The sequence below is a fragment of the Rana temporaria genome, chromosome 2, assembly GCF_905171775.1.
Source record: "Rana temporaria chromosome 2, aRanTem1.1, whole genome shotgun sequence".
NCBI lineage: Eukaryota > Metazoa > Chordata > Amphibia > Anura > Ranidae > Rana > Rana temporaria.
The window spans coordinates 185,804,182-185,822,423 of NC_053490.1; the positions used below are offsets into that span (position 1 = coordinate 185,804,182).

Genomic DNA, 18,242 nt, shown 5'->3' on the forward strand with positions numbered 1-18,242 from the left:
CAAACCAAGTTCCGTAGGCCCCCCGCTTACCTTTCCACGCCGCAGGGTATTGCTCATGCAAGAGGCCCAATCTTCCCCCTTCACCGTGGGTATGGTCATAGACCTTCAGGGACCGGGGTCCAAGTCAGGAACACCACACACCTGGACCTATACAGCACTACTGGCAGCAGGTATCCATAGGTTAAAAAACCCAGTCCTGGAACCCAGAGTCCAGCCCTCCAAGGAGAGGCATTATAGGCAAAACCCCATCCACGAATTGGGGCCCGGGTACCGTCCACTTTGGCTATGAAGCACCTTGGACGGATCCGGTCGGCTGGCCCTGGTCCCAAGGACAAACTGCAGGCACAACCTTCAACGTGCACCAACACCTAAGACACTGGCGAAAAAACTGAGGTACTCCCACTATGGGTGGGGGTTATATAGGGAGGGAACTTCCTGTCGGAGAGTGCCAGTGTCCATCACCTGAAGGTACACTATATAACCCATATGTAATGGCTATGCTGCTCTGTGTCCCGTGATGTACGATAAAGAAAAAAGGAGGCAGAGCATATAAGCCCCGCCCCCCTCCCATTCATCCCCTTATATGTGCTATATTGAGTGGTAGCCCTCTTATCCCTTTACCGTTCCAATTCCCTCCCCCCCCTCCCCTAGAGCATATAGGCCCCGTCCCCCCTCCCATTCATCTCCTTATATGTGCTATTTTGAGTGATAACCCTCTTATCCCTTTACAGTTCCAATTCCCTCCCCCCCCTCTCCCCTATTAAGTGACGTGACTTCAACTACGTCCCCAACCCTATTTACTTCATCCCCGGTGCCTCTTAAAAAAAAAAAAAAAGGGGGGGAACCCCCCCCCTTAACCCTTCCCTGAATCCTTCCCCAGCCACTAATTCCTTAGTGTGATTTGGGGTACCACAGAGAGCAGGAGGAAAATAAGACACCTCTAGCCAGTGTAAAATAAAAAGATGCAAGGGGAATACTTTCCCCTACCGTCAAGGCATATACGTCTTAAAATGGAGCCATGAAATATACCATTTTGTAACATAATATGACATTACCCTCATACCCTTCCTTAAACCTCCCCTCCTATCCTCCCTCCCTCCCAACCCCCCTATAACCCCGAACAATCTTCAAGCATACCAACAGGCAGATCCAGATATCTTTGAGACCTATGTCCTTAGTGCCCTCCCCCTCCCCTACTGTACATTATATTATGCACTCCCCCCCCCCCAACCCATCCTTCACCCCCATGTCACTTTATCAACATGTCGCAAAAAAAAAAAAAAAAAAAAAAAAGGAGGAGGCAGAGCATATAAGCCCCGTCCCTAACCCCCCCTCCCCTTCATCCCCTTATATGTGTTATATTGAGTGGTATCCCTCTTATCCCTTTACCGTTCCAATTCCCTCCCCCCCCCCTCCCCCATTAAGTGACATGGCTTCAGCTACGTCCCGAACCCTATTTACTTCATCCCCGGTGCCTCTAAAAAAAAAAAAAAAAAAAAACAAAAAAAAAAAAAAAAAGGTTTTGACATATCTATATATCAATTATCTAAATGACAGTTCCGTATTAAACTTTACCAGATTATACCAGATTCTGCCGTTTCTTTAATCCCAAATAGAACCATGTTTGCCTGTGATCTCTCCACTTCCCTCCCCCCCCCCCCCCCCCCCAAGGGGAGAAGTCCCAAGGAAAAGCGCAAAAAGAACCAAGAGAAACTCGAGAGAGAGAGGGGAGGGGGTTCCAGCGGGATCAAAAGGTGACCCAATTACACCCCACCCCCCCTCCCCCTCGGAACTCAGGATCCCTTAAGGTCCACTATTCTGGGGTTCAACTGTAGCCAATCGGGGACTGCAAATGGTTCCATTTCCAAAAATGAAAAAAGACATGGGAGGTCGCCTCTTGAGCGCAGCCAAAAAGATGATTGTCCTTTTTTAATAAGCACCGATATAGGGAACCTCCATCTATACGACCCTCCCCAGGCTTTCACTCGGTCCAAGACCGGGCGAAGCAGCGCCCTTCTGTGAAGGGTAGCATTGGATAAATCAGGTAAAATCTTCACAGAGGCCCCTTGAAAGTCAATCGATCCGACCTCCCAAGCCTTCCGTAAAATCGCCTCCCTGTGGGAAAAATAGTGTAGGCGGCATATCACGTCCCGGGGACGGCTATTGTCCTTTGATTCGGACTCGAACATTATTACGGCGGCTCCTGTCCTGGAGTTCTTCCAGTTGCAATTGCAGGGAGATCGACACATCCCTCTGCATATTCCTCTCGCTCTCTAACATTCCCACACGTGTTTCCAGAGCCTTCAACCCACTCTCCCCCACTGAAGTACGGGCCTCCAGCTCCTGTATTTCAACTCTGACCTGTTCAAAGTCCCTGGCATGTGCATCTTCCACCTTAGTAATCAGTTCAGTAATATCGGCCTTAGTGGGGAGAGCTTGAATTAGAGTTTTCAATACATCTATCTCACTTTTCAGCCCTCCAGCCTCCCGTATGGGGGGGGATACGGTTCCCTCCGCCATGACCGCAGAGGGGTGCGGACCCAGCGGTGGAGCCTGTAGAGCCTCCACGTCTGATCTAACAGACATTTGGTATTGGGGAGCAGTCCTCTTCAGGCCTCCAGCTGTCTGCCCCTTACCTGCAGAGAGGCGGCCCCCCCCTTGTATAGGAGAGAAATACCGTTGGATCTCTTGCTGCTCTACGGGTCTGGATGGGTGGGTTGATGTCTGTGTCTGTGACTGTGCTGATATTGCCGCGTTCCGTGATGTCCGGCTCTCACGCTGTTTGCAGGGGTGCATCCCTTGTATTCCCCTTACTGTGACACTCTACTCCTGCATCGGTTGCTCCAGTAGTCCAGGTGCCCAACTCTCCCTTACCGCCACCACAGTAGGTATTGACAAGTATCCGCAGATATCTGATGCTGGTGACTATTAAATATTTATGAATGTTTATATTTAAAGTTATTGGGTAGATGGGCACCTGCTATAAGCGGGCAGATAGTCTCTCATTAAACGTGACTGTGTCCCAATCTCATTCCTCCGACCTGAGAGCCACTAAGCCTGCTCTCCTGACCTCTCGTCTCCTCACGTGGGCGTCTCAAGCAACAGGGCAGGCAGTACTGCTAATGCTAGCAGCGGTGGCTATTGGTAGCTATCCGGGGGGTGTATACTGACAGTCCACCTGCGAGACTCAGAGTCCCGCTCTGCACGCCGCCACTCCACACTCCACCAACCCGGAAGCAACAGCCCAACAGCCCGCTCTCCTCTCCCTCGGAATCTCCACAAAGACGCCGCGGGCACCGCTGGTCAGCTGCAGCAGACTACCTGCAAGCTCCGAACCTCCAGATCCCGCAGGCGCTCCTCCGTCTCACTCTGCCGAAAGGTCAGTACATGCAGCACTGGGAGGCGGTTATGCAGACCCCCTTGATGCCGCCGCTGATTTAATCCCGCATCGGTCTTACTCCTGGAGCTGTGGAGGACGGGAGTTCACCAGCTTACTCCCTCACTCGTCCATGCGCAAGCCACTCCCCTCGTGCTTATATTTTCAATTCCGAAGGAACTACTTTTAGGAATCGGTGCAGCGCCACAAGGTCAGCGCCACACCGATTCGGATGGTGCCATTATCGGCATTAGCCGCCAATTTGGCATGTGATTTTACATGCCAAATTGGCCCAATGTCAACGTGGGTGGAAGGACTTTGATGAGAACTTCTAAAAGTCTGTATATCTGTAATATGAGATTATCTAAGGCACTGTTGTCTCTCACTACTGGCCTCAGAGATTTGGAGTGATAATTAGTGAGGTCTTCACCATACTCATTGCTGGTGAAGAAGCTCTATCTTAAAACCTGCAGTCTAGCATCTTCCTGCTTCATAAAATTCTGTGGATCCGTGCTTTCTGCCCATCGCATGCCGTTTCATAAATATTCCCAAATAGTTTTATAGATCATCAGCCAACTAGAGAACGACATGAAGAAGCAAAGGCCTGCTCCTTTACCAAGATAGAGGACTTCAAAAAGAGTGCAGAAAAAGGTGTAATAAGTCAGTTAAACAGAAATGATCAGCTGCAAGAAGCCTACAGTCAATACTGGTGAGCAGTTCTTTGCCCTCTGCCTTGCCTTTTTTGAGCATTGCTTTCACAGTTCAGATTTTCTTTAAACAAACCTATGTACTAAGATGGTGTTAGAATATAGTAATAGCATATGGTGACAATGGGGGTTATTTTAAAAAAAAAAGGCAAATCCACTTTGCACCACAAGCGCAAACCACACTTGAAATTGCAGTTGCTGTAAATCTGAGGGGTAGATCTGAAATGAGGGGAGGCTCTGCTGATTTTATCATCCAATCATGTGCAAGCTAAAATGTGGTTTGTTTGTTTTCCTTGCATGTCCCCCTCAAATCTAGTGACTTTCAGCGCAATTTCAAGTGCAAAATGAATTGCCTTTCGAAAATAACCCCCTAAGTGTTGTATAGCAGTAGTTAGACGACAAATGTTTCTAGGGTCACCAAAAGCACAGATACCAATCAGTGTATACCCATTCCACTCAAAGTCCATTGTTCATATGTCCCCAATAAGGCTTGTACTCAGAAGTCCTTAAAGAGGAGGTCCAGCTCCCCCCCCCCCCCCCACGAAAAAGTCAGCAGCTACAAATACTGCAGCTGCTGACTTATAATACATGAACACTTACCTGTCCAGGAAGCCTGCAATGTCAGCATCCCAGCCGATCTTTGGATCAGCTGTAGGGTGCAGCCGCCACCATTACTGGTAAGGAAACCCAGCAGTGAAGCCTTTCGGCTACTGTGCAAAGCGTGCTGTGCTTTCCAATTGGTCTGGCGGTGGAGGAGGGGGCCAAACATCCGAGAGACCCGACTGCGGCCCTGTCTCCTGAAAGTGGGGAATGGCACCTGTCAAAAACCGGTACCTTTTTCCTGCCTCCCCCCGAAAGGTGCCAAATGTGGCACTGGAGGGGGGGGGGGGGGTGGACGGATTAAGCGGAAGTTCCACTTTTGAGTGGAATTCCACTTATAGAAATATTGAGCTTGAGGAGGACCACACAGGAATATTTTTGACAAACAAGTGATCTGGTGAACTCCGATATAATGATTTTTAACTGCAACAGAAGGGCAGTTATGCTTTAATGCCCAACCATTGGCCAATTGTGCCGTTTTACATTTTGTGGAGATTTCCACTTAATTCCCCCTTTGGTCTCATCATTGGGGATATATACTGTACTGGAACAAAACACTTATCTGTAAAATGTTAAGTGGCTCTCAACTTATTATTACTGTATTTTGTCCTGTCTCTGACAACTGCTCTCCTTATTTCTAGTCCAGTTGTCACAGGGGCAGGAAAGTGAGGCGAACTCTCCACCAAGGGGTCAATAAATAACTGACAAATACTTGCTCTTTCCAGGCATATACAAAATTAAAGCGGAGTTCCGGCCACAATTTCACTTTTTAAATATAAATACCCCTGTAATACACAAGCTTAATGTTTTCTAGTAAAGTTAGTCTGTAAACTAAGGTCCGTTTTGTTAGGTTGTTACAGCATTTAGACACTTTATAAAATAGAAATTGACTGGGGCCATCTTAAGTGTGGGCATCATGAAGCCAGACTGTATGACTTCCTGGATTTCAGCCTTGCAGATCTCGCACATGCTCAGTGCTGCACAAGCAGTGTAATAGGTTTCAGATCAGGTTTCAGCACCTGTACTGTCCAAGTCACATGATTCTTCAAGACTGGGGAGTGCACAGAGTCCTGGAAAGTTACACCCACTACATTCCCAGGAGTCTGTGCGGTGTAGGTTAGGAAGCTTAAGCACCTAGGTGCAGGAAGTGGGAAGATTAACTATTCTGCCTAGCAACAACACTTTGAAGGAATCTAAAAAAAAAATGTTTTTTTCTAAAAGGACTAATGACAGTTTTTTAAAACTACTGATGTAATGTTATATTTATGGGTGGAACTCCACTTTAAGTGACAAAAATGTTGGACTTTAAAAAAGGAGTGAAGTGGGTAAATAAAAAAATAAAAAATAAAACAAACACGCACACACAGCAGGGTGATTAAATGTAGGTATATTGCAACGTTAGTTTTCTACCTTGTTGGGAAAAAATAAAAAAAATGTATGAAATGGTAAGCAGACACCTACATTCCTTTATACTACCAATCTCTATCAGAGCAAACTAAATTCTATATAATCAATCTAGCAGAGAGCAATAAGGAAATACAAGATTCTTCACATGCATGTCTTAACCTACTCCCTTACGGGCGTTTGTACAGGAGCCATTTGGGGAGATTACACAATATAGACTATGGATTAAATGGTCCCTAGCAACAAAAAGTGTTTAGTTTGTCAGGGAATGCCAGGCTGCAATAACTGGTATGTACTGTTTATTTTCCCCTGATCTGCACTCTCTCAAGCTGGCAGATATTGTGAATAATTTTAAATACCTACATTATAGCATGTTAAAGTAGAACTAAACCCATAATTTTAACAATTTTCTAAAACAGTTAAAAAGTTATACTTTTTTTTCTGGCATGAGAATACAGTTGACATTAAAGCGGTAGTTCACCCTCACTGACATGATTTTACCATCGAGACAGGCATTGTAGCGCGAGCTACAGTATGCCTGTCCCGATTTTTTTAACCCCGGACTCACCTTGTAATCGTACATAGAAGATTTCGGCTCCCGCGGGGAATGGGCGTGCCTATGGAGAGGGAGGATGATTGACGGCCGGCTCTGGCACGTCACTCTCCCCGAAGACAGCCGGAGTAGGTCTCGGCTCTTCACGGCGCCTGCGCACAGGCGCCGTGAAGAGCCAAGCCTATTTCGGCTATTTCCGGAGAAGCGTGACGCGCCAGAGCCGGCCGTCAATCATCCTCCGTCTCCATAGGCACGCCCATTCACCGAGGGGAGTCGGTATCTTCGATGTACGAGTACACGGTGAGTACGGGGATAAAAAAATCGGGACAGGCATACTGTAGCTCGCGCTACAATGCCTGATTTTATGGTAGAACAAAAATTTTTTTTTTTTTTTTTAGGTTTATAGGGTGAACCCCCGCTTTAAAGTGATTGCAAGATCTTGTTTATTTTCCTATAAAAGTCACAAACATGTTCTATTTACCTGCTCTGTTGCAGTGGATTTGCACAGAGCAGTACGGATCCTCCTCATCAGTGCTCCTGCCCCCCTCCTGTTCAGTGCCCCCACAGTAAGCAGCTTGCTATGGGGGCATGTGAGCCAAGTCACAGCTTCCCTGTGCCCAGACACAGAGCCCCAAGCCCATCCCTCTCTCTCCTGATTGGCTAGCTGACAGAGCAGCAACGGCCAATGGCACCACATCACATTTTACATACTCATTTTTACGGAACTGGTTAAAGTCCCCTGACATTTAGCCTGTGTGTACTAGGCAATAGTGTGGATGGGGGAAATTGACTGAACACCTAACCTAGGTTAAGGCTGGCTTTTTGGGAACTTTACTTCTGTCCAGCTCAAACTACTGTGTAAGGAACCTTCTAAAGACATACTGCAGATTCAAAACACCATGAAAGAAATGAATGGAAAATAATGGCAGACAAATAATTTACCTTATGCAGGCATTAAATAATACCTGGATAGCTAGTTTAATACGTAATCGTTAAATCACCAGCATACTACGCAATGCATAGCAGCGACAGGATATGAGGGATCATTCGACTCACTGTATGACAAGCTCCCTAACAAAGTGCACAGCAACAAGTACATACACATCCCTCCTGCTGTGGCTCCTTTGTACTCACAATAATGAATAGTACACTTCCAGTCAACCTAGTGATCCGATGTCATAATAAAGTACAAGGTTACTAGTGAACAGTGCGGATTAAGGGGTGCTGGTACTTCCTGGACAACATTTACCCATACACTCAACATATCTTCTACTGCCACAAGACAGGTTATCACTCATCTTAGGAAAGCTTAGAATGTTTTTTTAAATCGTACATTCCCTCAAGGATACATGATGGAAAAAGAAACAATGTGTACTAGAATGTTAACATGTGTCATTTCTTTCATCCCTATCAAAATAGCAGAAGAAAGAAGAACCAAAAAAAGAGCATATTACATGGCGTTTATAACTGTGTGATTGAAAAATTAGGAGAACAGCAATAAAAAGCAATACACAAATACAATTTAAACCCGTGGCAACTTCCAGTAATGCCAATGCCTCCTATTACACATGCATCACTGGTGTGGGCACATCAGACCACTTCGTAATCCAAAAAGTGGATGGGTGGAACTCCACTTTTACCACCTCAATACAGGGCACTTTCACCCCCTTCCTGCTCGGGCCATTTTTAGTCTTTCAGGGCGGTCACACTTTAAAATGACAATTGCGTGGTCACGCAACAATGTAACCATTTTCTTCACACAAATAGTGCTTTCTTTTGGTGATATTTTATCACTGCTGGGTTTTTTATTCGTTACAAAAAAAAATGTTTGTTTCCATCAGTAAATTTTGCAAAATAAAAATTTTCTCCTTCACTGATGTGCACTGATGAGGCGGCACTGGTGGGCAGCACTGGCAGGCTTCACTAATGGGCACCAATTGCTAGCACCGATTGTGCTTGTAAATCAGAGCATGGATGATCAGTGCCCCTTTTACCTGTCTTTCTGTCCCCTGCGAGGAGATACCACTGATCGGCTATCCTCGCCACACACTGTCAGTGTGAAGCGATGAAAGACGATTACTGGCACTTGTGTGGTTACATGTGACTGGCTGTGATTTGACACAGTCAATCACATGGTTAAAGAGCCACGTCAGCAACTCGTTACAGAGATGGGGTCGCGCCATATGCTAGCAACATGGCACAGCCACGTTTGTGGCACTGTGCGCCGCCCCCCCTGGGAGCCATTCAGGTGCACCATCATTTGAGGTGCACCCAGAACGAGAGCCGCACCGTTCCTCTGTCATTTGACAGGGGGCAGGCGGCAAGTGGTTAAAGTGATTGTAAACAATCACCTTTGTAAGATATCGGGGGGCGATTATACTTAAGATGTGCGTGCAATTTTAGGAACACGCGTCAGTCTATACTGCATTTTAAAAAGGCATGGTAGCCCACTTTTATTAAAATGAAACAAAATTCAAAAAAAAAAAACAGCATTTCCCTTGCAGGGGGTTACACCATTACTGTATTGTTCATGAATTGAGCCTTATGGCTTACTCACTTGCAGCACCCGCTGCTTCAGGGCTCACGCCGAGGCCTTTGAGTTGCTCATGCTGCCAGCTGCAACCTCTCTCTCCTAGAGAACATAGGTGTCCTCCTGACACTCATACAAAGACGTCATTTCTGTAGGGTGGAGTCCTCCTGACTCCTCGGCCAGACTTCCTGTCTACCTGGGTGGAGCCGTCTCCAAGTAGGAGCTCTGAGCCCTAATCCTGGAAATAATATAAACCCAGCCCACAGGTGTGCAATCAGCATGCCTGCCTTGGCAAAAAACAGGCTAAGGGCCCTTTCACACGGAGCAGATCCGTATTGATCCGCCCCGGGTTACATATTCTTTAACCACTTCCCCACCGCGCCATAGACAAAAGACGTCTACAGCGCGGTGGAGTTATTCTGGGAGGACGTCCCGGTTGCCGCTGATAGCGGCCGTTTACCACGTGATTGCTCCGTCAAATTACGGAGCGATCACTTGTAAACAAACCGGCGTCATGTCATGACGCCGGTTCCTCCCTCTCCTCTCTGTACCGATCGGTACAGTGTGAGAGGGGAGGGAGCGGAAGCAGCAGCAGCTGCTGTGGGCTGGATCTGTGACAAATGCAGTCACAGATCCAGCCTTCCCTTCCTGCGCAATACTCTGCAATACCCCCCAATATTCTGCAATACCCCCCAATACCTGCTAATATGACAGAAACGAGATTTTTTTTTTTTTTTTTACAGAATTTTCAGTGTTTTTTCTTTTATAGCGCAAAAAAAATAAAAACCCAGAGGTGATCAAATACCACCAAAAGAAAGCTCTATTTGTGGGGGGGGGGGGGGGGGGGGGGAGGACAAAAATTTCAGATGGGCACAATGTTGTATGACCGAGTTATTGTCATTCAAATTGTGAAAGCACCGAAAGCTGAAAATTGGTCTGGTTAGGAAGGGGGTTTAAGTGTCCAGTGGTCAAGAGGTTAATTGTCAGTTAATTTTAACGGCCAGAATAAATTATTCCGGCCAATGAGATGAATTAAAGTCCAAGCACTTGATGCACCTATAGGTAATACACACATTTACAATTGTCAAGTTTTGTTTTGGACAAAACTTTGCTGCCAAACAGAAAGGAGTGCAGAACAGTTGGCAAAACGTCCTGTGGGCATGAGGCCTCAAATACACAACTTTACATTCATATGCCATTGATCATTTATAATCGGATCTTTCAGCGACCAATTAAAAATCCTGTGTACCTGTAAATACAAATATTGATGTATACAGTCATATACCCACATACAGCCTATTCTCTCATACAGACTTATGAACAAAAATGACACATCAGCTGGTGCCCATGGGTGCAGATTATCAAAGCATATTGTATGCTGTCTATCAGTATTCCTGTGTTCTCCATGTGCATGAGCCCTAAAGCTTCACCTGTTTCAGACTCTCAATATTAAAAAGCAGAAACAATCAACTTGGTAAAGAAATCCACTGTGACCAATGAGAAATGTTCTATGATCTTCATTACAATGTGTGACTGTCTTTAGAACATTCTCATAACACCACAGTGCCAGAAAACATTCCATGTATCCACAGAACCCCCATGGCAACAAGCAGCAAGCTCAAATACTTGCAGAGCCAACACACAGGTAAGGCCTCAGCCTGCCAATGACATCTACGTATACCGAGCAATCACCTCTGTTTAGGTACATTCCATTTAACGAACACAATCAGGTGTGCAGGAACATATACTCTGAACGGACAGGAGACATTCATCTGGGAAACAAAGCCCAACTCTGGGTACAAAATAAATAGCATTTATAGGTAAAGTTGATCCAGGGTAAATCTGATTGCCTCGGGGATCAGGAAGGATTTTTTCCCCTGCTGTAGCAAATTGGATCTCATGATCTGCTGGGGTTTTTTGCCTTCCTCTGGATCAACTGTGGGTGTAGATTGGGTATATGGGATTGTACAATATTATTTAATTTTTTATGATTGAACTGGTTGGACTTGTGTCTTCTTTCAACCTAACTATGTAACTCTTGAAGTGGAGCCCCCCCCCCCCCCACACTGTATTGGTAAATGCTTGTCTAGCACAAGAGGCTGCATTACTTACTTGGCTCCCTAACTCCAGTGCTGCTCTCCATGGCAAAGCTTTGCTCACAACACTGGAGGGAGCGAGGAATCCGGTATTTAGGGGTTTGTAACACCCGTAAGGCTCCCATTATGGAGAGTTACTCTATTTGTCCTGTCTACTATAATCAGTGAATAGAGGGGAAATCTTCCAAAGGACACTAGTTCTGGTGACAACCAGGGATTCCCTCACTTTGGAGAGATTATCTCTCACTTCCTGTTTTGGCTATGGGACAGGAAGTGAAGAGAAAATCTCCCCAATGGTGCACAAACGACAGTGGTCATCAACCCTGTCCTCAGGGCCCACTAACAGGCCAGGTTTGCAAGATAACTGAAATACATCACAGCTGATATCATTTGCTCCTCAGTGATTGCAGTATTCTAGTCTGCATCTACCCATGGTAATACATAAAACCTGGCCTGTTAGTGGGCCCTGCAGGACAGGGTTGATGGCCACTGCTTTACTGTATCCAAAATGTTGCCTCTGATCCTACTTAAACCCTTGAAATGCAGGGGGCGGTTTTTACTTTAACTGGAGTTGAGCTTTAAAGAGGCGCTCCAGGCTCACCTCCAAAAAATTACAAATACTGTAGCTGCTGACTTTAAGACCCCTTTCACACTGGAGCGGTTTTCAGGCGCTATAACGCTAAAAATAGCGCCTACAAACCGACCTGAAACAGCCACGGCTTTCACACTGGAGCGGTGCGCTAGCAGGACTGTAAAAAATAAAATAAAAGTCCTGCTAGCTGCATCTTTGAAATCAATGGGGCACCGCGGATATACCGCCACCAAAGCGTTTTTTAAACCTTTCTCGGCCACTAGCAGGCATTAAACCGCCCCGCTAGTGGCCAAATAGTGCCGCAAAATTGATGGTAAAGCGCCGCCCCCGTGTAAAGGGGCCTTAATATTAGGGCACTTACCTGTCCAGGCATCCAGCGGTGTCCTCAACCACCCAATCGGCTATCAGGTGCTGGCACTGCCATCTTGAATAAGGGAAACTGGCAAGGAAGCGGTGTGGTTTCACAGCTGGTTTCCTACTGTGCATGCGCGAACCACGTGGTGCTCTGTGAATGGGCTGCTTGTTGGACGGACTGTCGTGATCGGCTGTCGAAAGCGGTGTACTAACGATCAGATTATCGAACGATCAATCCGAAAGCGACTTTTATAATCCGATAATCGGATTGTGTGTACGAGGCATAGTGGTGGCTATTAAGGATGAGCTCAGGTGTGTTGACAAGTCCACGTGCCCGCACCCGCCAGGAGACCGACACTCCGCAGTGCTAATCACAGGCAGTGAGACATTTCCTGATCTGCAGGCTGCACAGACCTGTGATTAGCGATGTGAAGCGTCAGCTTCTTGGCTGGCACGTGGACTTGCGAACACACCTGAGCTCATCCTTAGTGGCCTTGATTGTATTATTCGATCAATGTGTTGGAATCGGCAAATAATTAAAAAGCCACAACTTCCCTTCCTATGGATTTAGAGCAGATGTAATCAAAGTGAGTATATTGGCAAACAAGGAATACCACTGATCGTTGGCACGAGATCCTTTGGTCATGAAGCCAACTGTATCTCGACCAAGCGTGATTGCATGGTGAAAAAAGATGCCATTGATAATTTATGATCGGATCTTTCAATGACCAATCAAAAATCTTTGTGTGGCATATTGACTGAATGGGTGATCTATAATGGATTACCCGGCTATCAGGGGATTGATGGGAAAATAAATGGAAGCGTAAAGAACCACCTTAAGGCTGATGCCCGGGGGCTACCCTGGCAATCACCAGCAGGGGATCACTATAGAAGGGGGCGTGTTGGTCCTTATAAAATCGCTCCCATGACTACCCTGGCCAGTGACACCTGACTGCGCCCAGCTACAGAGGGGGCAATTGTTTAGGGGGTCCTGTCATTGGCGATGACAGACATTTGTCTATGCAGAAAGTTACATGGAGGGACCCCCAGACTTAGTGGGGTGTTGATGTCAGTCAATGTTACCAGTGACAGTGCAATATAGCCAGCCATGTGGTCACACCCACACACCACGTGACCCACCCACCCCACCTGCCCCCTCTTACCAGGAGGACGGATCCCCGGACCACCTCAGACACGCTCTGCCGGAGCTCCGCCGCGGTGCCGGGCTTGCTGAGCGCCCGGGTGAACTTGCGAGTCTCCGGTTGGGTTGAGTGATGTGAAGACATATCGGCGGAACCACCATTGACCGGGGCCAGGAGTGTGCGTACAGGCGGGGAGGACTCCCTCCCTCCTTATCCGGACTGTTCATCCGCCGGCACCTGCCTCACTCATGCCGGGAGCCCAGGGCTCTTCCCCTCTTACACACAGCCAGGTGCGCGCCGCCGGCCCACACGGAATTCCCGGGGAACGTTCGGATGACGCTCGCTCCCGTTTGGCTTGCACCGCGCGGGGGCGCGCATTGCTCTGTGTCAAAATTCTCTTCCCAAGGGGCGTGGTTCGGGAGCGCGCGCCGCTGACAAGCGCACACTGGAGCACCTCGCTTGACGTATCACTTGTTGTGATGACGTCGCGGGCCGCTGGGTGAAGCCCCGGCGGCCATGTTTGTTGAGGGCCGGAAATGACATTCTGCGTCAAGTGTTTAGAACAAGTGAAGTTCAGCGTGGTGCTTAGAAGTGAAGTGCATGGTCGTAGTTATCCCTGTGTCTTCACTGGATGATTCATTTTCTGTATGGGGAATGGAGTAACGGGTTGAGGCCCGCCCCCAGCCAGCCCTGTACCCTGCTCACACCATGACCGTGGAGGGAGGGCACAGCTGGGACTCCTCATCTCATACTATTGGAAGAAAAATACAATGCAGCTCTGGAATGGCAGGATATCTGCTGAAGACTAGACACTATAAACAACAATAACCACTTGCCTACTGGGCACGTTTACCCCCTTCTTGCCCAGGCCAGCTTTCAGCACCCTCACACTTTGAATGACAATTGAGCGTTCATGGCAACTCTGTACTCATATGACATTTTTATCATTTCTTTCAAGAAAACAGAGCTTTCTTTTGGTGGTATTTAATCACCGCTGGGTCTTTAATTTTTTGCTAAATAAACAAAGACCAAACATTTTGATAGTTTTTTTATAGTTTGTTATAAAATTTTGCAAACAGGTAATTTTTCTCCTTTGCTGATGAGTTTGCACTGATGGGCACTGATGAGGAGGCACTGATTGGCAGTACTGTTGGGACTGCATTGATAATTAGTGCCCTGATTATCAGTGCCCATGTCCCTTTTACAGAAGCTGGTTATCAGCTCTCTTCTCTCCTCATGATGTCAGCACGAGGAAAGTGCCGATAACTGACTTCTGTTTACATCTGTGATTGGACACAGCTGATCACGTAGTAAAGAGCCACTGATTGGCTCTTTATCTCAATCTGTGATCTGCAATGTCTTCCGGACACTGCAATCACAGAACACACCACCCAGGGCGCGATCACGGCACGCCCAAATATGACGGCATCCTAGAACTAGCCAGGCTCGCTATAGCCGTCATTTGTCTATAGAGCAGTCGTACGTGCTCTGCTTGACGTGGGTCGGGGGTCCGATCGTGACCCCCCCCCCCGTACATGCGGCGGTCGGGTTCCCTCGGGGAGCGATCCGGGACGACGGCGTGGCTTTTCGTTTATAGCCGCCCCGACGTGATCGTTCCTTGGAGCTGAAAAACGGGGAGAGCCGAATGTAAACACGGCTTCCCCGTGCTTCACTGTGGCGGCGCATCGATCGAGTGATCCCTTTTATTAGGGAGACTCGATCGGTGATGTCAGTCCTACAGCCACACCCCCTACAGTTGTAAACACACACTAGGTGAACCCTAAATGTTACAGCGCCCTCTGTGTTTAACTTCCAAACTGCAACTGTCATTTTCACAATAAAGAATGCATTTTTTGCTGTGAAAATGACAATGGTCCCAAAAATGTGTCAAAATTGTCCGAAGTGTCCGCCATAATGTGGCAGTCACGAAAAAAATCGCTGATCGCCGCCATTGGTAGTAAAAAAAATAAAAATGCAATAAAACTATCCCCTATTTTGTAAACGCTATAAATTTTGCGCAAACCAACCGATAATCGATTATTGCGAGTTTTTTTTACCAAAAATAGGTAGAAGAATACGTATCGGCCTAAACTGAGGAAGAAAAAAATTATATATGTTTTTGGGGGATATTTATTATAGCAAAAAGTAAAAAATATTGCATTTTTTTAAAAATTGTCGCTCTATTTTTGTTTATAGCGCAAAAACTAAAAACCGCAGATGTGATCAAATACCACCAAAAGAAAGCTCTATTTGTGGGGGAAAAAAGGACGCCAATTTTGTTTGGGAGCCACGTCGCACGACCGCGCAATTGTCTGTTAAAGCGACACAGTCCCGAACTCGCCCCCCCCCCCCCCCAATAAAAAAAAAATCTAGATGTGGCAGAGGAGGAAGAAGAGCAGAACTTCCCATTTTAGGGGAAGTTCCTCTTTAGGCTAGGTTTACACATGTCCGGCTGCAGTCTGCAGCCCGTGGTCCGGTGTGGTTTTGTTCAGGACCTGAAATCGCAAAGGACCATTTTCAAAAATGGACCGCTCCATTGAAAGCCATTTCGGTTCACATGTTATATGAATCGGATGCAGTTAAAAAACACATCCTATTTGCATATATGTGACCCGAGCCTTAGGCCCTGTACACACGGACGGATAATCTGCTGAAAACGGTCCGCCGGACCGTTTTCAGCGGACATGTCCGCCCGGAGATTTCTGTCTGATGGTTGTACACACCATCAGACAGAAATCCGCGCGTAAACAATACGCGGGGCGTGGCCGCGACGATGACGCGGCGACGTGCGCGACCCTGGAAGTTCAATGCTTCCACGAATGCGTCGAATCAGTACGACGCATGCGAGGGATGGCGGTCGGTCGGACGTGTCCGGTGAGTCTGTACAGACGACCGAACACGTCCGACGGACAGGTTTCCAGCGGACAGATTTCTTAGCATGCTAAGAAATTTTTATCCGCTGGAAACTGTCCAATCCGCCGGACAATTGTCCGCTCGGGCCTATACACGACCGGATCTGTCCGCTGGAACTGGTCCGGCGGACCAGTTTCAGCGGATCGATCCGGTCGTGTGTACGGGGCCTCAAAGTCATATCATATTAGGGCTGCTACACTTGTGTAGCGCATGTACAGAACGCACGTAGCGCTTGCAGTGCCATTTATTGTTGTTTTTAATCCAAATCAGTGCAAAACCACAGTCAATGCACAAGATTAAGGCCCCTTTCACACATGCTGTCTAATCAGGTCCATCTGTCCGTTTTTAGGCGGACCTGATCGGACACTCCATTCAACTCTATGGAGCAACAGATGTCAGCGGTGACATGTCTGATCTCCAAAACCAGTTGGATGGTGGTCCTATTTTCTATCCATCTATCAGATCGGATGAAAATGGACAGGCAGTCCGTTTTCATCCCACCTCCCTATAGAGGAGAGCGGAACTCTGACAGGTCCATCTCTCCACAGTGAGCAGAGACGGACCTGTCACCCGCCTACTCAGCGGAGATCAACAGATCGATCCCTGCTGAGCAAGCGGAATCTGTCAAAACAGACATGTCCCGTGTGTGAAAGGGGCCGTAGGAGTATACAGCATCTGCATACAAAACACAAAAGAAGTTCTAAACAAAAATGAACAAAACAACCAGACCTCATTCTTTATGTGCTGACACAGAATACCACTGCTTTTCATTCTCTGAGGATACAAGTTTATGAGCTCGGGAACAACAATGAAACGACTAAAACACCTGGTGGGGTAGGAAACTTGAACTCTATAGAAGAGAGCTATTCATCCGCCGTTAGATTTGCAGAAGTCTCTCCATCACCAATTGCGGAGGGGCAAGGCCAGGGGTGTCCAGCCAGCTCTTCCATATAAGGCAAAATGTCTGCATCGCGTTTTGGTGGTGGTAAGCTAGTTCTCTTAGGTAGAAGGAAATTAACATATTTGACCCATTGTTTACTGGTATAGTAGATGACATCCAAGTGTCATTTTTTGTTAATGGCACCCAAAAGGTGGCAAGATGGATATGTGGTTTTGTACGCTAAATGTCCCACACTCCAAAGACATGCATGTATTTTAGGATGCAGAGTATTGCAACTGTGAGCAGTGGTTTGCATGTGTGCGGGCAGTTTTACATTGCTAGCTTCCCGCTGTTACACTCTGCACACTAGAAATCTATACCAGGAGGAGGATGTATACACACACCAAAAGTTCTACTGATGCTTTGTTTAAAGATAAATCCAAAATAACAGAGAAGAGATTTAAAAAAAAAAACGCTATACGGATTGGGCAACTAAACAGGGCAAAAACATGGCCAGCATTAGAACTAGAAGTCAGAAGAAAAAAACAAGGGGTTTATTTACTAAAGCTGAAGAGAGCGACATTCTTTCAGCAGGTGCCCTACTGTCATTTACAACCCTCCAAACCAGATACCATCTGCCAGGGTGGATGTACTTTAGGTACCTCCAGCTATGCCACGCCACACAGGCCCAGTTCCAAACGCCACCAAGACTGACTATGGACCCTGTTGAGGAATTGCTAACTCAAGAGAAACTGCAAAAACCCTTATCTGCCTTATACCTAGAACTATTGAGCACTGACTCACCAAAATGGATAGACTTTGGGATCAGTGGAAGGCAGACATACCGGTTACAGATAAAGAGGATTGGGATGACTGCATAGCGGACAGTACTGCCTTACCAATATCCTCCAAAGAACGATTGATACAGGTCAAATTCCTACATAGGGTTTATTACACTCCCCAGCGACTTCATAAGGTATACCCACAACGACCACAGGATTGTCCCCGGTGCCGGAATAGCGTAGGTTCCTACTACCATATGTTTTGGAGCTGCCCCAAAATTGCCAGTTACTGGGCCGAGGTAGTGGACTCTAT

The 18,242-nt window shown here is 47.0% G+C and overlaps 1 protein-coding gene across 4 annotated transcripts in view; it reads right to left on the reverse strand.

The window, feature by feature from the left end:
* Window positions 1–13,729, reverse strand: part of DOCK9 (dedicator of cytokinesis 9) — a 365,118-nt gene extending 351,389 nt beyond the window's left edge. For all 4 annotated transcript variants that reach the window (XM_040336152.1, XM_040336151.1, XM_040336141.1 and 1 more), the window contains exon 1: window positions 13,376–13,729. In XM_040336152.1, the coding sequence (XP_040192086.1) occupies window positions 13,376–13,498 (123 nt within the window). In that variant the 5' untranslated portion in view covers window positions 13,499–13,729. The remainder of the gene's footprint in view (window positions 1–13,375) is intronic.
* Window positions 13,730–18,242: the final 4,513 nt, after the last annotated feature.